The 20,885-nt window shown below is 40.1% G+C and overlaps 1 protein-coding gene across 2 annotated transcripts in view; it reads right to left on the minus strand.

Moving 5' to 3' along the window:
* The window catches only part of LOC101477622 (cadherin-4), a 241,770-nt gene that overhangs the window by 75,615 nt on the left and 145,270 nt on the right, over positions 1 to 20,885 (minus strand). Inside the window, exon 4 of one of the 2 annotated variants that reach the window (XM_004546200.4) lies at positions 5,204 to 5,430. In XM_004546200.4, the coding sequence (XP_004546257.1) occupies positions 5,204 to 5,430 (227 nt within the window). Of the gene's footprint in view, positions 1 to 171; positions 258 to 5,203; positions 5,431 to 20,885 lie in introns of those variants that run through there. The other variant, XM_004546201.4, reaches the window with a different exon arrangement.

Raw genomic sequence — 20,885 nt, forward strand, 5'->3', positions numbered from 1 at the left:
CATGGAAAGGACATTGTTTCAGAAATCTTTCAAACAAGCCATACTTGTTCAGTCTTTTTTTAATTATACAACCAAAAACTTTAAGATTTACCATGCTAACTGATTCTTGTAGAGTCTGAGATGTAACGTTTGGATGTTTTTGCAAATTCTTTTAGTACTGCATGGTCTGACCTTGTGGTGAATCTGCTGGGATGTGATGTCCACTTCTGGGAAGATCGTAGCACTTTACTGGTTTGAATTCTCCAAACCAGTAAACTGCCAAAATTTAGATTTTTCAAGAGGTGATCACACTTGTGGATGATCAGTTAATGAACTGCATGTCATTATCAGCACCTGCCTGCTACATCCCCCCCTTAATTTCTATGTAGAGAGTCCTACGAAAGCTTATTTTTTCATGATTGATTTTGTGTGTTTCAAAATAACACTTTAGTACTGTTTTGAAAAGGCTTGAAAAAAATAACTTTAAATTAAATGTACATTAAAATTGTTGCAAATGCAATAACAATGACAATATTAATATTGTATTCAGCTTTTCGATTAGAATGGAAAGACATCCTCACTTGGAACATTATTTTGTGTCTGTTAGCCAATAACAGCATGAATAAATAAAGAAAATAATCAGAAACAAATGTCATCTGCTAAGGAGCACAACAGGAGCCCATCTGCTCCTGTTAATACAAATAGCCCTGCAGCCCCTTCAGATATCACAGTTAAGGTGTTTTTATAAGAATTTTAAAGACGAATTATTTCCAAAATAACAAGAAAAGACAATATGGAAAATTATATCGGTATTCAGTCATAATATTTTAGAGAAATCTGTAAGCCTCCTTTGTTCTCCACCAAATCCAGATAGTAATCGTCAGTGCTATTTCATGATTTCGATATTCAATAAATTGCTGTAAACACGAACTGAAAAACACTAAAACTAAATTGCTGTCTTTATGCTCATGGATAATGGATAAATGTATATTGAGCTTTTTGCTAAAAACACCAGGCGTTGGAAACATTGCTGATGTGTAAGTGGTGTATACAATCAAACACACACGCAAAATAAAAGGGCCAATTTAAAAAAAAAAATACTAAATGTGGTAAAGTTTCTAATTATTTCAAGGTAAAGCACAACCTCCATGACTTACCTTTTAATAGTATGCCTTAATGTCATAAAAAAACAGCATCACAACCCTCATCATTTTAAAAACCTTACTGTGCAAGATTGTGTAATCCAATCAAAGATCTGACCTGTTGATTACATTAGATGCCACTAAAGTGTATAGATGACTTTAATATGAATAAAATACAGTTCAAACAACTATTCTAATATATAATCAAATGTAGTGGAATATCATAAAATATTCAGTGCATATTCAGACATAAAATGAGTAAAAACTGAGTAAACTGTGAACCTATGCCAGCAGTTCAGTTATATATGAATTAGTTAAATATGACTGTGTTTAAATTCTCGCCACCTAAAGTTGCCAGTTTAGGAACTGAAGCATTTGCTATTTTGACCAACAGGGGTGCTACAGTACAACCCACTGCACTGGAACTGACAAAAATCCTGATCATCCTTGATCAGCTTGTGCTCATTCTCAGAGTCAGAAAAGAAAGAACCAGCAGTCTCCCCTCCTCCTCTTGTACTGTGTCACCCATCTGCACAAGAGGCAGACTAGTCCTAACAAATTTTACCATATTCTGTTTCCTGCACTGTGCGGTTTGGGGAAACTTGAGCATGACTAGGGTATCAGTCACGGTTTTCTGTCTCATCTGCCGGCCAAAATAGTTTTCTGCCAGAAACTCAGTGTGGTCCTTTGCATTCAGTCCATATTCAAGAAACTAATGTCTGCTAAGCATAACGTGCCCGTGTGCACAAACCCAGTTTGTGCACACGAGCATGAGCGAAATGAGACAGATGTGAGTTAGGCCCGGATAAATGCATTCTTTTTCTTCAGAGAGAGGAAAGCTTCATGGGGTTGACTGCAGGGGATGGCTGCCCCACATCCCACCAGTGCAGTGAGGGGAGGCAGAGGTGGAACAAGACATGTTTGGGATGGATTGAGGGAGATGAGGAGTCAGTTGTCAGAAGCAGATGTGACCCCCCTCACCTCCCTCTGCCTAAATAAGTCATGCTCTAAATCCTTTTATCTACACATGCTAACAGGTACTAGTGAGTTCCCTGAGGAGAAATGTAGAGAGAAAAACATGCACAACAAGAAAAAAACCATAAAAACGTAGAGACACAGAGGCAAAGATCTCTGCCCGCCACTGCAGCAAAAGGCTTAAGCAGGTTTTTCTTTCACCATGGTATAATTCTGATCAAACTTCAACTCCGATTCTCTCTTTCTTACTCATATTCACATAGAAAAATTACAGGATGGTGATGCAACAGATTTAGAAAAATAGGAAAAGCAGAGATATGTGATCACTTATTCAAACTCTTATGAAAGACGGAGGAAAAGGAGCAACAGCAAACTGGAGTTAGACTTTTTAAAGACAGCTTTATAGATTCTAGAGATTTTGTTATTTTTCTTAATACAACACAGACGGGGCACACATTCTCTGGCATGCAACCCTGCACAGATTAAACCTTTAGGTGCCAAGCGAAGACACAAGCACACATAGAGCATACGCAGCAATGAAAATTTAACGCAAAATTAGCATAATACACACTTGATCCAACATAATCTCCCACAATAAAATAACATTCTTGCACACATGCTTATGCACAGTAATGCTATGTGAACAGGAGTCACTGAGTGTGAAATGGATGCCCCCCAATCCTCGACCAAGCTCCCCCCCCCACCCACAGCCCTGGTGCCATCAGCCTTAGCCAGCTGGCGGTGGTCCCAGCACTTCCCCTCCACGCCACTGCCTCCCCATAACCCTGCATGCTTTGATATCAGCCAGCCCCTGGCTACCCAGACATCTGGAAGTTATTATTCAACAGAGCACACCACAAAGCACCATTTCCATAATGAAACATCACATTTTGTTTTAGCGCCCTGCTTTCTCCTGCTGTCCTCATACATGTTTGTTACAACTTGTAGCATATTTCTGACCTCTGACCATCTTGTTTGATTGCTTGTCTATTCTTTGCTCCTCGGGATATACATATTAATTGACTCAGTGGAAAATTACGTTTAAAAATGCATTCATTTGACCTTTGACACTTTAGTACTGAAACTCAGTCGAGTGAAAAAGCCAGCATTAACTATAAAAGAGCGTAATTAAAGATCAACCTATTCAGAGCCAGAACAATACACACTCTTCAACTCATTCCCAATAACTACCAGCAGATATCCCACTCTCTGTTTGGCTCTGTGAATTTATGACTGACATATTGCCATTGCTTCCATTTTCTAGCATTGCACATGACTACCGTCTGATTGTTAGCATAATGGAAATGTTTCACTGCTTTTATTTTCATCACAACAATGATTGGCTAAAAGTTTCTGACCAGCCAGGGACCAGAATTGTCTGATTCTCATTCTTGCAGCGAGCAGCTCCCTTTCATGCAGGAGTAGAGGCAAAAAAGTTGTGCACACCTTTCAAAGCCACATGCTAGCGATAAATTATCGTTAGCGTGGAAGTTCCTCACAGAGAGTGAGGGCACAACGTTTGGCAATGTGCCAACAGTTTGTAACAGTAAACCTAATCAAACTCTTTAACGACCTCCGTTATGGTGAACGTGGACATTTTAAAGAAGCAAATAAATGGAAAGTGTCTAAAACTAAAGCTATTCACAACTCTGAGCCCGAATCAAATGGGAAAACGAGAAAAGGGTCAATGTCCTGTTATGTGGTGTTAGAAACATCGAGGAAAATGATCTTACTACCTGATAATTGTTTTCTTATATAAATCTATTGCACCTGCTTTTGATTGATAAAGTAAAATATATAAAATAAACTCGGGGTGTACAGCAACTCATTTTCAGTTAATTATTTGCACTTCCTTCCAGGAGCATAGATCTTTATTTTCATTTGTTTCAGCTGTTGCCAGAGAAAATCATATATTGCATTGAGAAAAAGTCGAATTTTGCTACTATATGCCAGATACAGTTACAAGTTTTAGAAAGAAAACTGATTTTGGCAGGTCATACTTGGGGAAAAATCAGAAATTTTAATTGAAGGCCAGAAATTGGCATTTCTCCCTCTCTCTCAGTGGTCACTGTTTCTGTGCACAGTTCCTTCCAAAAATAAGTGCAATGAGCAAACTCAAAATAAAGGTAAAGTTGAATCATTTTTATCCAATCCATGCACAAGTTGGAGCAGATTATGTATTTGTGTTTGCGAATCTGATGACGTCAGCTGTGCAGTCTGAACCATCAGAGCTGATTTGTGCTGTGGAAAGATCTGATTCACCGGTAAAGTGGCCGTTTAGAGGTTTTTCAGTGAAGAAAGCGGCAGAAAACAGCTAAAGTACATTTAGTTTGTTGCAAAAACCAAAATAATGAGCTCAAAGAAGTTATAATCAGGTGGAACTTCCCTGTGGTAACAGAAAGGTAACACCTTTCTCATTAGAGTCCATCTATAACAAGCACGAGTGTCTTCAACATTTTAGTGTTTTTATTTGACTGGCAGATAATGGCTGCTTCTTACCAAAAACGAGAACTGTCTACTGAGTAAAAACGAATCCTTGGCAGCCTTTTTTCCATTTTTTTTTAAGTGAGTGAGATTTGATCTGTTCCGGAATTTACTTTCCAATAACTTATGTGAGATGTGCACTTAGTTAATGAACACAGGCCCCTGTTTTTGCCTAATGTAAATAACACTTGGGGTGATATTGGCTCTCAGAGCTGGCCTTGTGGTACCATAGTCATGGGGACAGTTAGGCTCATACTGCTCAGTCTCTGTCTCTGACCTCTGACAGCTTTTAAATAGAAAAGGAAGAGACAAGAACCCCTGGGATACCCAAGGCACAGGATGTTTTCCAATAACAGCTTATGGCTGAGGGGAATCTTACTCTCCCCCTGTGGCAGTCTGATTCTATCACTTTTAACTGTGTGGCACTGCTACTTCTTTCTGCTCCACCCCCTCTCTCCCCTTCGCTGAAACCCCAAGGAGTTTTGACCTGATTCTTGGCTGTTACTATCACCAGACCACTGGAGAAAATGTGATAGGAAAAAGAAACTCTGGAACGATAATTGAAATTTGAAGCATGATATTTCTGTGTGTCTGTGCTCGAGCTCATAAAATCTGAAACTCACCTCATTTTCAGTTTGTTGGGATGATGGTAGGTCAATCAGTGCCAACTGCACCATAGTCTCCCAGACATGTGTGTGCGGACCACTTGCTGTCAGTTTCAACTGGACAGGTTCATCTAGGTTGGCTCCCTCTCGTTGGGCAAAGATGGATCCATCTGTCCGCACGCCAAAGAGGGGGTTGCTGCTCTGGAAGACCACACCTTCATTTCCCATGCAGTCGTCAAACTTCACTGGAGACACACAAAAAGAGAGGATTTGAATTCACTATTCATCACAGTTGTAGAAACTAAGAAGCAAAACAGGTACAAACACTGGCAAGCATGAAGTTGAAACTGCTTTCCTAACTCACAAAAACATATCTAAACATAGCGTACCTGCAGTACTTGCATCTCATTAGGAGGAACATGACAAACTGGCTACTCTTAAGGAAGATTATTTAGCCTAGTCCGACACTTGTGTTTCTCACCATTTAGTCTCTATTAATAATAAGGTCAAGCAGTCACTATGATTAGACTCCTGAGGATTATTGTATGCAGATGCATGCCTCTTTATCCTGTAAATGTAGAGGTGAAACATGACAATGACAAGAAGCTGTAACTGAATTTGATAAAGATGCATGTAAAGATGTCTGCTAGTTTATTGTTAGACTTACAAAGAAGAATACAGCATACATAAGGACAACAAACAACCTTTAAATCTTCTGTCTTCTATATTTAATCTGCTCATATAGTCAGTTTTTTGACAAAGACTATGCTTTTGGCTTTAGTTGTACTTCTTCTCTTTCTCCAATTATAAACTGAAGGCACATACAACATATAGAAAGTGCTGTGGAGTATGCTACATCATTATCTTACTCTAATGTACAGTAACTGCTGAATGAGGATTTAAATAGTTTCTCCTTCTATATGGCTTGGCTTGATAGCATATTTCACAGACTCCTGCAAATCACAGGGTTTGCATTGCTTCAATAGTTTTTCTAAGGCCGGTTTCCATTAGAGAATACAGTGTAAGCGTGTGGAGAAAACTAACAACCTGACCTGAGTGTTATGTAATTTTTGTAGCCGTTATAAATAAAAATATTTTTGCAGTGCAGTTAGCACTTCTTATTTGCTCCTTCTTTCCCTGACAAAATCAACATCTTTCCAAATATTGATTAAACCTATGATTCAGTTTAACCAATTAGGCAAAAAGATTAAAGGAAGCTTACGCTACACAGAAAGTATTGCACTGAGACGGGAAACACAAACCGTAATGTAATCTGAGGGATGTTAACGCAGAAAGCCTCTAGAGGTTTGTGCCCTTCATATTCTGTTAAATTAAGATGGCACCATAAACCTGTTCACCATGGAGCTTTCAGAGTTGCCTGGACACTCTTGTGTTTGCTCTCTAATGAAATTCTTGCGCAGTTCATAACAGGATGAGTCACTAGCGAGCACAGCCCATACCAGTCTCTCGTTCTCACTTCCTTTCTCCCTCGCAGCACCTGTAGCCTTCCCACTCAGGGATTAGAGTCCAGATAACATATCAAGGAAACCTTAAGCTGAATGCCATTACTCACAGATTTCTCATGGCTTTCTCTCTCCCCCAAACCACTACAACAGCTGAAACAAGGTTTCTATTACAGGGTGTAAACTATGTTTAAATCCAGCTTTTTTGTGCTGTCTAGCCCTAAAAACACCTGTGATCATGCCAGTGCCCTCCTCTCTAAGGATGTTCAGATGGCCACTCAGAGCTCAGTCAGAGGGAATAGCCTCTAAACGATACTGTCCACAGAGTGTATCAGGAGCTGCACAAGAGTCCTGGTGTAGACAGAAAAAGGCAGGATATAGAAGATGGATTACATCAATACAAGAGGCAACAAAGCCTTGGATCATGGATATCATCAGACCATTGCTCTCTTTGTATTGCCGAACAACCCCCACCCCTCCCTAAAAGCCTTGCTTGTCTTTTCAGTTTATCTCATTCACTTTTCTCTTTTTGTCCAACCCTGTGTCATTTCTACTCTACCATCATTTTTTGCAGATTTCCAAAGATTACATCTGGGGGTTGGGGGTTGGGGGATGGGGATGATAACAAACACACCAGTTGGCAAACATGTGTCTGTGCAAACAGAGTTTTGGAACACTGCCTGAATATATTAACAATGAGGAGAAGTCAAAAATCAAATTCAAAGCATGCTTTATTATATTTCTAAGTGCTTGTATCTGTGAAGCATTCGAACACCTGAAAAAAACACAAGCAGCAGGTGGTCTGTTGCCCCTTCTCTCTGTGTCCTCCAATTATTGTCTCTTCTCTCTATAAACTAGGCACACAGACAGCAGTGCAGCCATATTGCAGTTATGGCTGGCACAGGCCTGTAGGCTTATACTTTGCACTAAGAAAAGGGATAATCAGCAAGGGGTGCTTCAAGCCATATTAAAGAAAGCATGCACTTCTGTAGCACTTAAAAGGCATTCGCTATCAAAAATAAATTTTGAATGTATCAGTCTTCATTTTAGGCATGATCACAGACATCAAAAGAAGATTGTTATTTCCATATGTAGGCATTTATATTTGGCATTATGGCTCTGTCCTGGAACCTCGCTATCTTTGCATCAAGAGAGCCAGCAAAACAAGAGGAAGCATCGGTGACAAAAGATCTGACACTGACTAACTCAGACACAGCATGATAGAAGGAGCCGTGGCGGAGATGTGTTGCAAAGTGGCTTGCAGATGTTCAAGAAACATACAGTGGGGCAAAAAAGTATTTAGTCAGCCACCGATTGTGCAAGTTCCCCCACTTAAAATGATGACAGAGGTCAGTAATTTGCACCAGAGGTACACTTCAACTGTGAGAGACAGAATGTGAAAAAAAAATCCATGAATCCACATGGTAGGATTTGTAAAGAATTTATTTGTAAATCAGGGTGGAAAATAAGTATTTGGTCAATAACAAAAATACAACTCAATACTTTGTAACATAAGCTTTGTTGGCAATAACAGAGGTCAATCGATTACTATAGGTCTTTACCAGGTTTGCACACACAGTAGCTGGTATTTTGGCCCATTCCTCCATGCAGATCTTCTCGAGAGCAGTGATGTTTTGGGGCTGTCGCCGAGCAACACGGACTTTCAACTCCCGCCACAGATTTTCTATGGGGTTGAGGTCTGGAGACTGGCTAGGCCACTCCAGGACTTTCAAATGCTTCTTACGGAGCCACTCCTTTGTTGCCCGGGCGGTGTGTTTTGGATCATTGTCATGTTGGAAGACCCAGCCTCGTTTCATCTTCAAAGTTCTCACTGATGGAAGGAGGTTTTGGCTCAAAATCTCACGATACATGGCCCCATTCATTCTGTCCTTAACACGGATCAGTCGTCCTGTCCCCTTGGCAGAAAAACAGCCCCATAGCATGATGTTTCCACCCCCATGCTTCACAGTAGGTATGGTGTTCTTGGGATGCAACTCAGTATTCTTCTTCCTCCGAACACGACGAGTTGAGTTTATACCAAAAAGTTCTACTTTGGTTTCATCTGACCACATGACATTCTCCCAATCCTCTGCTGTATCATCCATGTGCTCTCTGGCAAACTTCAGACGGGCCTGGACATGCACTGGCTTCAGCAGCGGAACACGTCTGGCACTGCGGGATTTGATTCCCTGCCGTTGTAGTGTGTTACTGATGGTGACCTTTGTTACTTTGGTCCCAGCTCTCTGCAGGTCATTCACCAGGTCCCCCCGTGTGGTTCTGGGATCTTTGCTCACCGTTCTCATGATCATTTTGACCCCACGGGATGAGATCTTGCGTGGAGCCCCAGATCGAGGGAGATTTTCAGTGGTCTTGTATGTCTTCCATTTTCTGATGATTGCTCCCACAGTTGATTTTTTCACACCAAGCTGCTTGCCTATTGTAGATTCACTCTTCCCAGTCTGGTGCAGGTCTACAATACTTTTCCTGGTGTCCTTCGAAAGCTCTTTGGTCTTGGCCATGGCGGCGTTTGGAGTCTGACTGTTTGAGGCTGTGGACAGGTGTCTTTTATACAGATGATGAGTTCAAACAGGTGCCATTCATACAGGTAACGAGTGGGGGACAGAAAAGCTTCTTACAGAAGACGTTACAGGTCTGTGAGAGCCAGAGATTTTCCTTGTTTGAGGTGACCAAATACTTATTTTCCACCCTGATTTACGAATAAATTCTTTACAAATCCTACCATGTGAATTCATGGATTTTTTTTCACATTCTGTCTCTCACAGTTGAAGTGTACCTCTGGTGCAAATTACTGACCTCTGTCATCATTTTAAGTGGGGGAACTTGCACAATCGGTGGCTGACTAAATACTTTTTTGCCCCACTGTAACAAGCTAAATCAACCCAGTTAGTGTTTTCTATGTGAGATTGGCCAGCTGGATGCTTAAAAGGTCATCAGCTAAGCCCTGGTGTTGAGATCAGCTGATCTGCCGAGACTGTGACTGACTGGACATTAAATAACTTAACCATGCTATGATGATTTTTTTAATGTGAAAGTAAGAAAATATTTGTAAACATCTTTTACATGGTCTGACAGTGATGCTGAAATAATGGGTTCACTTCACACCAAATCGTAGTCAACTAATGCGGTAAGGCTAGAAAACAGGGTTAGATAATATCGTAATCTGTCTAGTTTACATATCATGTTTTTTGTCTGTTTACCAGTAAATATCTATATGAATGAATGAATGAATTATTAATTAATCAACCCACCCACAATTACTTCACAGTGGGCCATCTGTCTCCATCTCAACTCCTTCTCACAAACATCTTGTTAAGTCCAGATCTTAATTTCCTAATGTTTTAAAAGCAACAACACCTGAATGCTATAAACCGTCTCAGAAATTCATGTTCAGTAAAATCAGTAAGGTATGTAGTAATAGTAGTGCATGTGCTGTCAGAGTAAATCATTCCTATGCATGTGTAAGCCTGCATTTTCTCAGTGTTGGCATGTCTTAGCAATGACAAGCCAAACTAACTACACCCATACCCATTTGGAAATAGAGTGACAGGGTGTGGATAGAGTACCCAGAGGGACTTGTTCTTGCACCAGTTAAGAAACGACAGTGCCAATTTTACCCCTCCATCAACATACGCATGCTCACACACACACACGGACCTCCATAGCATAGCTCCTCTTTATAAAAATTGGCCAGCAACAAAGCACTGAAGCCCAACGGCACAGTGCTACACATTAACAAGTCGTCTAAAGCGGTAGGCTCCGTTTGAGCATTGATCTGGCAAATAAGACAGACACCCCAGTGCGTCTGTCTTAAACAGCCAACACAGCACTTCTTCACCGTCTAGTCGATGTGGACAGTCAACCCCTGAAATGTTACAAATTCTACCATGCTCAGTGCGTTCCAACACAGGAAAGGAATATAATCATTGATTTCTCCATTATGATAGGGTGAAAGACAGTAAATGGAGCTTTGTGCGTTGCTTGGTTGTTATCACCATCCAACCCACCCCACTACCACCCCGCCCCCCTTTCTAATTAAAGTTTCCATCTCACTCCAATAACACAAGGACAAGGAGGAGAGAAACACAAAAAAAGAGATGTGACCTTCTTGTGGTGTTCTATGGACAGCCTGGCAGGAAGTAGCTGACAAGTGTTGAAAGGGAAGTGAGAAAGGGATGGAGTCAGGGGACAGGGAGAAAGCTGAGGAGTGACAATAAGAAGGTGAGAGGGGAGGGGAGAAGGGAAGGATGAAGAATGTGTAGAGGTGGCAATAACTGTGACAGTGAAATTAACTGTGCAGGAAAAACATGGAAATGAAAAAAAAGCAAACGTAAGTATGGTATATAAAAGCTGCACTGGATGCCACGCAGTTGAAGAAACGAAACCACATGTCTAAAATGGCGATGAGGAAGAAAAAGAGTAAGAACTTGGAGGTAAGGTGGAGCTGGAAACTGGGGAGGGCAGTGGATGGAGGCCTGCACTGGGCTCCTGGCTCAGTGAACTAGATCCCCGTTACACACCCACATTGGAATGGATGGGATGCTCAGATGGCTGTTTAAACAGGTTAATTGGGCTGGCCTCTCGAGAGATCGGGACAGATGGATCAATGGATAGAATGAAAGAAGAGAGAAAGAGAGAGTGAACATGAGACAAAGAGAGAGCAATGGAGCTCAGAAATATAGAAAAGAGGTTGGATGAAGAGATGAGATGAGTCTGGCCGCTGATCACAGTCTCCACGGGGAGTATGCAGTCTAATCAGAGTAGAGTGGGGCTGTACAGTGGGCTTGGCCCTCAGTGGCTGACTAAACAGAGCCAGGTCCACTGTCCACTACTGATAAATTATAAAAAGAGGACAAACTTGTGATAGAAGGCTGTTTAAAGCTATGTTAGAAGCCCATCAGGGAGACTGATTCACTGATGCCAATCATGGACAGTGGCTCATCTCTCTATTCTTCACAATAACCTTCAAAAGGATGATGGTAGTGACCAACGCCTACTATAAAAAATGCTCACAGTGCACAAGCAGTCAAAAATAAAGAGAGTATGCACTGGACACAGACTCAAACTGTGTTGTACCATTCAGAAAAAATGCTGACAGAAAACATCAAACTAAAAATGTTCAAAGTTTTTTTTTTTATTATTTTTTATGAAAAGAAATAGATGATGAACACACAGTACAAAGAACAAGTGAATAATTACTCAAAACTGGCTGCTACTTATCAATCAAAAATTCATCAAAGCAAACCTGGTTGTATTAATGAATCATTCCAAACCCGCTTGTGTTGGTTCAGTAATCTGGCTGTTTCACGCTTTTAGTGCATTTTATGTACATAAGCACCTGAGGAATTCACAGAATGAAGTGCAGTCATATTTAGCGACTATAGCAAATTCAAAAACACTGAGTGAGACTATTTCACTCATAAACTCCTACAAAGAAAGAGACTGTCTTTGGTTGGGAGGACGTACATATTTTCAAGGGAAAAAAATCTTTTGCGTTAAAATCAGTATATATAGAGTAGTGTTGATTCTGTATGAAAATGAGGGGGGAAAAAGTGAACTTCCATTCTTTTAATTTCCATTTCGAACACTGAGATGGGTTCTCATTTTAAATTTCAGTCATGCAACTTTGTTGTTTCTCTTAACTTTCCAAGCCTTGCTTATACAGACCACAGTTCCACTGCATCAAACTGTCTACCATAAAGTGAATGTAGAGTTTTGGGTGTCCTGATATGGATGGCCTGTGGTGTCTTATGTAAAATTAAGCAGCTTTACTCTGTGTTTTGTTTGGTTGAACACTGATACACTTTACTTCACCGCTACGCTTTCTCTGAGTGAAAATCCAAAATGTCAGCATGAGATATTAGGCTGTAGACAGAGCTTTACCCCGAAACACCTCTTCTGTTTTTGCTGTTAAATTTTAACTGAAAGAACGAGGGAGGGCTTACATGAAAGGGAGGACAAAAACACAGCGTTTAATACAATGCTAAAAATATCATTAAAAAAGGGTCATCCTAGGTGAAATATGATTAAAAGCAGTACAAAAAAATGAAATAAATAAAATGTTAAATGGTAACCATATTAGACACTGTAAATCCGAAGTTTAACGGTTTAAATATATATATATGTATGTTCATTTTGAATCTGCTCAACACTCTGTAAGAGGCTGCATGGACAAACTGTTCATAATGGCATGGGGGAGCATTAGTGTGAGTGTGCTGTGAGTACATTTGTGAGGGTAGCACTAATGCTGAATTACATATAGAGCATTTTGAGCAATATATTCAGCCAATCAAAGGGTGCCTTTTTCAGGTCAGGCATGTTTCATGTAAGAAAGATAATGCAAAATATTATCATGCACAATTTACATCACTGTCACCTGTTGCCAACATCTGAAAGGGAAAATAACACTCATAAATCTCGAGCAGCAGGGTTACGGTTAGATCTTTATGAAGCAATTGCAGGAAAAGATTTAACTTTCACTATAACAGTAGGTGGTTTCCTTCATTACCAAATGGTTACAGTGTGATGCAACACAGTGGTAAAAACATCAAACTGAATATGAAGAGTTAAAAAAAACAACTAAACAAACCCCCCCAAACCAAAAAAACAACAACTCTCAGGTCATCATTGTGTCTCTTTGCTGTTGTTCTAATATTTTACTTTTTATAATTAACATATAGTTTGAATTATACGTTTCTTTTAGCTTTATACAGCATCCAAACTTTCTAGATAACAAGGTTATGTGACTATGATATGGATATATGCGAATAGGGATGCACACTGCAGAGTAAATTTGTCACACAGCGAGGAGGGGAAAGCTTTTCTGTCAGGAAACGTTAAACACCAATTAAAAGCGGCTGTGCATGGGCAGTTTGATGCTGTTTATGCATATTATTTAGCTGACTTGTTTTTCAGTATGGTTTATGAAAAACGTCTTGCAATAAAGTATAGTCAATTTCCTATAAATACTTCATTTGGATGAAAGTGGCCCTTTCTGCATATGTTTTGCTTGAAGCCAAAATTCACGATGAATGAGTCCAAGAAAAATATATCATAAAATTAATTAACTGTTCTCCTTGACCATCTAAACTAGCCCCTTTTCCTGTTCAGCGGTTTTCAGAGAAACTGCTGGATGGCTAATCAAGGGAGTGCTGCTGCCACTGTAGCTGGTTAGTCATGGAAAGCATTCAAGTAATGCTAACAGGCTGATCTGAGCTGCTGGAGACTTGGTTTGCACACTCCTGACTGATTACAGACTGAAAAAGTGAGAATATATTTGCCCTAGTTCGATTTTGTCTATCAAATTTGCACTTTCTGATTTACAGTGTATAGATGAACAATCAACTTCATATAGTTCAGGGCCGTAGTGAGGGTTATGTTTTGAGGGCTTAGTTAATATTTTGCTAAATTATAGAGGAGAGAACTTTTAGTAAAACTGCCTCTATGATGCAGACTTTAACAAAGGGGGTTATTATTTATAATTGTGCGAAGGTTCTACATATATCTTGAGGGTTCTTCTGATTTGTACTATGCCAGCATATTATGCTAAAGTGAATATTTGCTTAGACTAATAAATCAGTAATGCACAAGGACACATTTACATACACATATTTACAGAGATAGCAACCACAAAGACATTGTTTTTGACTAATCAACATCTCTCTAATGACTGATTAGTATTCCTGTACACTGGCACAGAAGTGCTTGATTAGCCTTTAGCAATTCTCAGGCATCTCTCCCAGCAAGGGAAAGTAACTAAACAGTTTCTTGACCTGCTATGAGAACTCCAAACAATCACAGTGTGTTGCTGCTTGTACAACTAAAAAAAAAATGAAGAGACAAAATATATATGGGAACGCACAATAAATAAAATGGCTTCCACAGAAAAAGCAATATTTCAAAATCCACAACATGTCTTGTAGTTAAAAAGATAAGGCTACGTCTCAAGTGTACATTTCTCTATAATGAAAAACAAAATCTCACATTTGCTTCATTTTATTAAGGACCTAATTCCCAGCTTCTCGGATCTGCATTGTGTGCTTGTGGTGAGATATTAGAAATGGAAGGTAGCAAAAAAAGCAAGAGAGAAAAATCAAGCGTTTTTGGCAATTAAGAATAGACTTATGGGTGATGAAGGCAGAAGGTATTGAAAAAGAAGAAGGCATCAGGCAGAAAAAAGGAGTTGCTCTTAGGAAAGACTGGAGGAAGCAACAGCAAAATGAAAGTAAGCACATCATTTTCTCAACCTTCTTTGCAATGCTGGATACTGGAAAGCAAAATAAAGCTGTGGTGGAGCAGAGATACAGAGACAGCCGCAGTTAATGCAGTCAAATAGCAGGCTTTTTGCTACACAGCAAACCACAGCTCATGTCCGTGCACTCTTGTCGTTCCTTCACAGCAGTCGCTTGGCCTTTTACCCTGTCTTTCTGTGGTTGTGGTACAATGCGTTTTCTGGATCGATAGCCAACAAAATTCAGTGATGGTTTTGATGTGTACAGTACAGGCTATCATTCCCTGGAGACTTGGCCCAGATTTTGTATCACAATTTACAACTGCAAGACCTAAAGTCCTGCATCAAGAGATCTGATACAGTCTGTCCGCAGGTCTTAACAGAAGCATGCAGTTGACAGACTGAGTGAAGGATTTGCATGCTTGTCTTCAAGAAGAATGTAGTTGCAGGAGGCTGAAATAAGATAAAGCAAGTGTGGCAAGTGTCTGTCTGAGAGTGACAGCTGCTGTCATCGGTTGGCATCAACTTGGTGTCTGTTGGCTTTTTCTTTGCATTCTAATTTTGTTCACCTTATTCCAACTCTTCTGCTTGGTCCTTCCTCTGTAACCACCGAGACTGAAGAAATCTCAAGGTCAGCACAACTATGTGTGTGTGTGTGTGTCCTGTCGGCTCTATTCCTCATATCTATCTTATATCTACCCAGTCCCAATTCAAAAGATGCCTGCATCTCTTCATATTTTCTGTCACACAGGGAAACATGAGGACAAATGCAGATACCACTACAATAAAAAGGGCAGCTAACTACATAAAAAAAAAAACCCAGAGACTTCAACTTTGCTTTTATTTTGGTGTTTGCCTGCAAGCATCAAATATACTTGTTGTAAAGAAAAGAAATCATTTTCATATTGTTTTCTCAAGCTTCCCCAAGGAAGCAAACAGCACAAAATTGCTTTTCCCGAATGCTGGAGGAAGTACAGGCTGTATTATCAAATCTAATCATCATCTCTCCATCAAAACGTTAAGAAAAGATTCTGTTTTCCAATTTTAGAGGTCAGAGCATTAACCAGAGAACTCCCTCTAGCATTTAAACCGTGAAAAACATACATGTAATTACACAATCTGTATAGAGAATAAAGGAACACGTTTTTTTTTTAGAAGTAAGAGGCTATATAACTTCTTTTTTTCACTTGAAACATAGCCATCGGGCTGTGATCCCTGAAATCCGGGGGCTGATGGTGGACTATGATGGTTGACCCATGCAATTAGTGGTTCTGAAGTTTCACTGAGATAGGAGCTGAGCTAAAAGTTCAAGAAATGGCCAAATCTGTTACATGACTTCAAAAACAAGTAAAAGAAAATGTGAATGCTACAGAAATACAACATCAATTGTCAAGAGTTACCGTGGAGCTTTAAGTTAGCTTTACACAATATTCTAAGTCAGCTTGTGCTGTGACGCATATCCTTGTAATAGAGGACTTGACTCAAATGGTAGCTGGTTGTATTCTGGTTTTATCCTGATATAAGAGAAAGTTTACTAGGCAACCATATGCAGCAACTAAGTCACTACTTGTGGGGGGTTTACAGTTTCTATTTTAATGTTTCTGTTTCTGAACCTCTGCGAGATTCTGGCTGGATTCTGAATGCAAGTAGTTCATGTGAATTTCGGTGTATTCAAACGGCAACAGATGTGCGATTTTTGCCAACTTATCACAGTTAATTGCCGTGTTATGACTAACAGATTGCATGTAATTACCAACTTGACCCCTTTCAGTCACAAAACTGAAAGCAGACTGAGTCCATATTGATGTTTTATAGCCATCTTGTGGCACCAAATTCACTCTGGAGAGGGCAACTGACTGCGAGCAGTCATAGAGCTGGTCCCCGTCTTTGAGGCAACCATTTCAAAGGCAATAAGAGTGCACGTTTATTGCATATGGTTGCAGTAATTCTGTTTGTGCCATGCCTCTTGACACTATTTTCTCTAGTGTGACTGCAGCAGAAGAAGTATGAATGTGTAAAACCTGTTACTCTTAGAAACCTGACCTGAGATCCTGGTCTTTGGAAAGATGCTGCGTACAGTTTGTGTCGATGTGACTGTCTGATTTGCCTTTTCTGTAGGCACTGCTACAGTAAATTCATAACTTTTTAAAAGAAATGATGTAAATTCATGTATTTGGCAAATCGCAGACTCGTAATGAACACGACTATAGCATTATTCAGGTTTTTTGTTCTCATTTAGGCACTCACGCGCTTCTTTTAGATTAAGGAACAATTGTGGCCTACCTTCATAGAAAAACAGTGTGACTTGAGAAAAAAATGTTTAAATTTACAGTTAGGGAAAGATGAAAGTTTCCTTGGAGATTAACCAAACTGTGTTATTGTGTAAACCTAACCTCAAATAAGAGTTTGGAATCAAATCCTTTATAAATAAAATGGTTTTTCCATTCACAAAACATTGCCTCTAAATGTAATACAGCGTGCAACTGCACTGAATCATTAATTCAGTCTGTAAAAAACAGCTTTCTTGCTAATGTGTAAGTGCATAAGAATTGCATATACATGTATAAACAGCGCTACAGAGCAAGTTAAAGAAGAGAGACGCTATCAATAGTAACATGATGTTTTTCATTATTTAGTACTACTGAATGAGTGTTCCCCAGACTCAGGTTTTAAAAGAGTCTAAATATATATTTAAAGCTGCTGAACAATAACAAGGCAAAGCCCAAAGAGTTACAAAGTCGGCGAGTTTAAGTGTCTTTTCGTGTCCATATGTGTGTGAGTGATGTATTTGAACAGTGTAAATATCTCTTCTTTGGGTGAAAGTGTGAAATACAGTAATGCTTTACTGCAACTGTTGATAAGGTTCACAGTGATATGCTGAGTCTGTCAGGTAACACTTACACACTCTCCCAAACACACACAAACACTTCGAAGCTAAGGGCTGAATCAGGCAGGCAGTGAAGGGCTCCCTGAGTTACAAACACAGACAGCAGTGTAGCAGCTCACCCGCTTCGCTATCTCAAAAAAACTAATGCTTCAGAATACACAAACACATATGTTTTGGAAACAAATATTTATATATAATTTTTCACTCTAAGCGATTAGTCATTAACCTCCATTGGAGTGATCTCTAATGCAGGAATCCAGCAGGTTAAAACCTTGGAGCTCATTTGGAATAGCCATGTCCTGCATGTGGGATGTATCTATCAGAGGGAAGGAAGTGTAGTTTTCATCAGTGTGACTTCTGTGTGTGTATTTCTGTGTGGTCTGTTCATGTTTTGTGTGCACAGGGATAAAAATTAGCAACGCTAGCAGGTTGCTCTGACAAGTCCTGTTAATGAGAACATCCTCTAGAGCCTTTTGGGCCAGTGAAAGAAACCAGAGGCCATAATCATCTGTTCAGCCTGGAAGATGGCGTGGAGGGGAGGAGGCTGCAGAACAGCAAAAGGCATTCACAATTACACCACACCATCTGCAGCGGAGGTGCTACCGTGTAGCCGAAAGTATGAGCACTGGGCAGAGAAGCTATTTAGAACAAAGGCCCCAAAGCGTCACCTTTGCAAACTATAAAGTAGGTCAGAAAAAGATTTGTGGTATTTATTGTGGACATTTGAGGACACAGCACATTAAATAGAAAAGATTAAACATAAACATACAGCAACCAGGAGTCAGAAAGCCTCTAGGCAAACATGCTTTAGTGATGTAAGGCATTGTAGCAAAGTCAAAACTTGCCAAAGGCAGGTTGTCCCCACAGGGTGTGTGACAGCTCTATTTAACATTGAGTTAAACATGTCATGACAAAGCTCTAATCTTGTTTTAAAAGCCTAGAATGTAAAAGAATGCAAAATATCTAAGTCTATCAAAGTGTCCTGCTATGCAGTTTATGTGCTGTGCTGCGAGTAGGTGTATAGTATACACTTGTATGTCTATATATCTTTGTGGGGTGTATATCATGTGAGTGAGTAAGAGAGATGTGTGCGATCAAACATGTGTGCACTCAAATATGTATTCGCGATAAGTTGCCAATTTGGCTACAGTTGACTCACCTGCACCTGGCTCAGTGAGGCAAAGCCAACTGGCTCCTCACGAGTTTGGGAATCACAAACCAAGTAGAGGGGTTTAGAAATGCATGAGGCGCTTCTCTGCGTAACATTACCATGATTCATCTTCACAAAACTGCGAAAGCTTGTGATAATCGCTTTAGCTAATCCTTGCACGCTTCGGGCAAACAAGCATGGAGAGAGTGAAGGGGTGGTTCTTTAACCCCTGGGGGGAGGAATGAAATGGGTAATGGGGTTGGTGTGGGTGAAACATGGTAAAGATGTAAAGATGTGCATTTCTATTTACCCGTTTCAGATTTTTATTCACCCGTTATGTATGTGTGTGTCATTGCACGCCACCTATGGTCTTCACAAACAGTTTCAATATATATTAAACTGAAATCATGGAAAGTGTCCAGCACCACTAATGGCTGTAATAATTAAAAGAGACATAATGCTGTTTTTGTATCTGTGTGTGTGCAGATGCCATTTGCTTGAACGAGGACAGGAAGTATGAGGAGAGAACAGAGGAATGAAAATATTTAAAGGTCTTATCAGCCATTGCTTCACCCGTGTGTTCCTGTATGCATAGTGTCAAGGTCAAGGCTCAATCTGTGTGTGCCAATATCTCTATTCAGACATATCTATCATTATCTATCAAACCTTTGACACAAACATAATTCTCTGTATTTTCTGGTTGCCAAGTCTCACCTGTGCTGCTTCTATTCCTAGACGTTGGACGGCTCCAGAGTAAAAGCATAAAGGTTTATACCTGGACTGACATCTTCGAGGGATACGGCCTATAGAGATGGCCACAGGATCACCTCATTAGCATTAGAAGGTGCTCTTCTTCCTGACAAGTGAGACTTTCCTGCACTGCTTTCACAAAATAATGAGCAAATATAACCCCTAATGGCTATATATATAGGTAACCATGATCTCAAGAGACCTGAAGCAAAAACCATACACCGTGAGAGGAGTCTTGGGCCTTTCAAAGTTTGTTGCAGTGTGGGTGTGAGGAGTGCACAAAGTAAACAAAAGACTTTAAGAGGAGGAAATGATGGTTGAACAGTGTTTGATGAGAGCTCTTAGCCTGTAGCTATAGAGCATTAGGCACAGATGAACCACAGCCAGCTCCCACACTGTTAATGTGGAACACATTACAACTGCACAATGAGTTATGATTGCCATTAAAAAGCAAATGATTCAGACTTCACAGCTGGATTTAAAGGGCTGCCACCGCTGTGCCCTGTCCTTTCTCATTCCTGCCCACGCTTACTCCGCTGACACTCTGGCGACAATCACTCCACTAGACTCGCCTCGCTGAGTATGTCCACTCACATTTAGGATGCTCTTCCATTGGTGTGAATGCATTTATAGTGTTTTCTTTTGATGATTCAGTTTATAAACCAATTTGAGTAAGGCTGTATGGAGGCAACCTTGATTTTTAAAGTAAAAGAGTGCAAAAGAATAAATAGCTAACACGTCACATTATTAAGAAAAATGTGATGAGTTGGGTGATCCTTCTGTCATCTAAATTCGTTATCTCTCCCTTGTACTTTCAGTGCTAGCATGAGACCTAATAATGGCATTGTTCATTTTGGTATACCATGTGGGAGCACAAGATGAGGGCTAGTGGGGAGAGAAAAGGGAAAGAAGAAGGAATCAGTAGAATCACAAATAAAGAGACCTCTCTTCAGATTGTGCTTTCGCCCACATGATCTGGCTCCCCCTCTGGGGTCAGCGGGCTAGCTGTGAAATGAATGAGAGGCAAAGCGTGGGCAGGCGCTAACGCTAAGATAATGACACTTTTTTGTCAGACCTGGCCTAAAGCTCAATTTCTTGGCAAATGAATTTATATGCACATATATATAGCCAATCAACCCTAATATAACTGTGTATACATACAAATAACAGACAATACAGGCAGAGAGACAACAGCTGTGCCC

Source organism: Maylandia zebra, linkage group LG20, assembly GCF_041146795.1.
Source record: "Maylandia zebra isolate NMK-2024a linkage group LG20, Mzebra_GT3a, whole genome shotgun sequence".
Taxonomy (NCBI): Eukaryota; Metazoa; Chordata; class Actinopteri; order Cichliformes; family Cichlidae; genus Maylandia; species Maylandia zebra.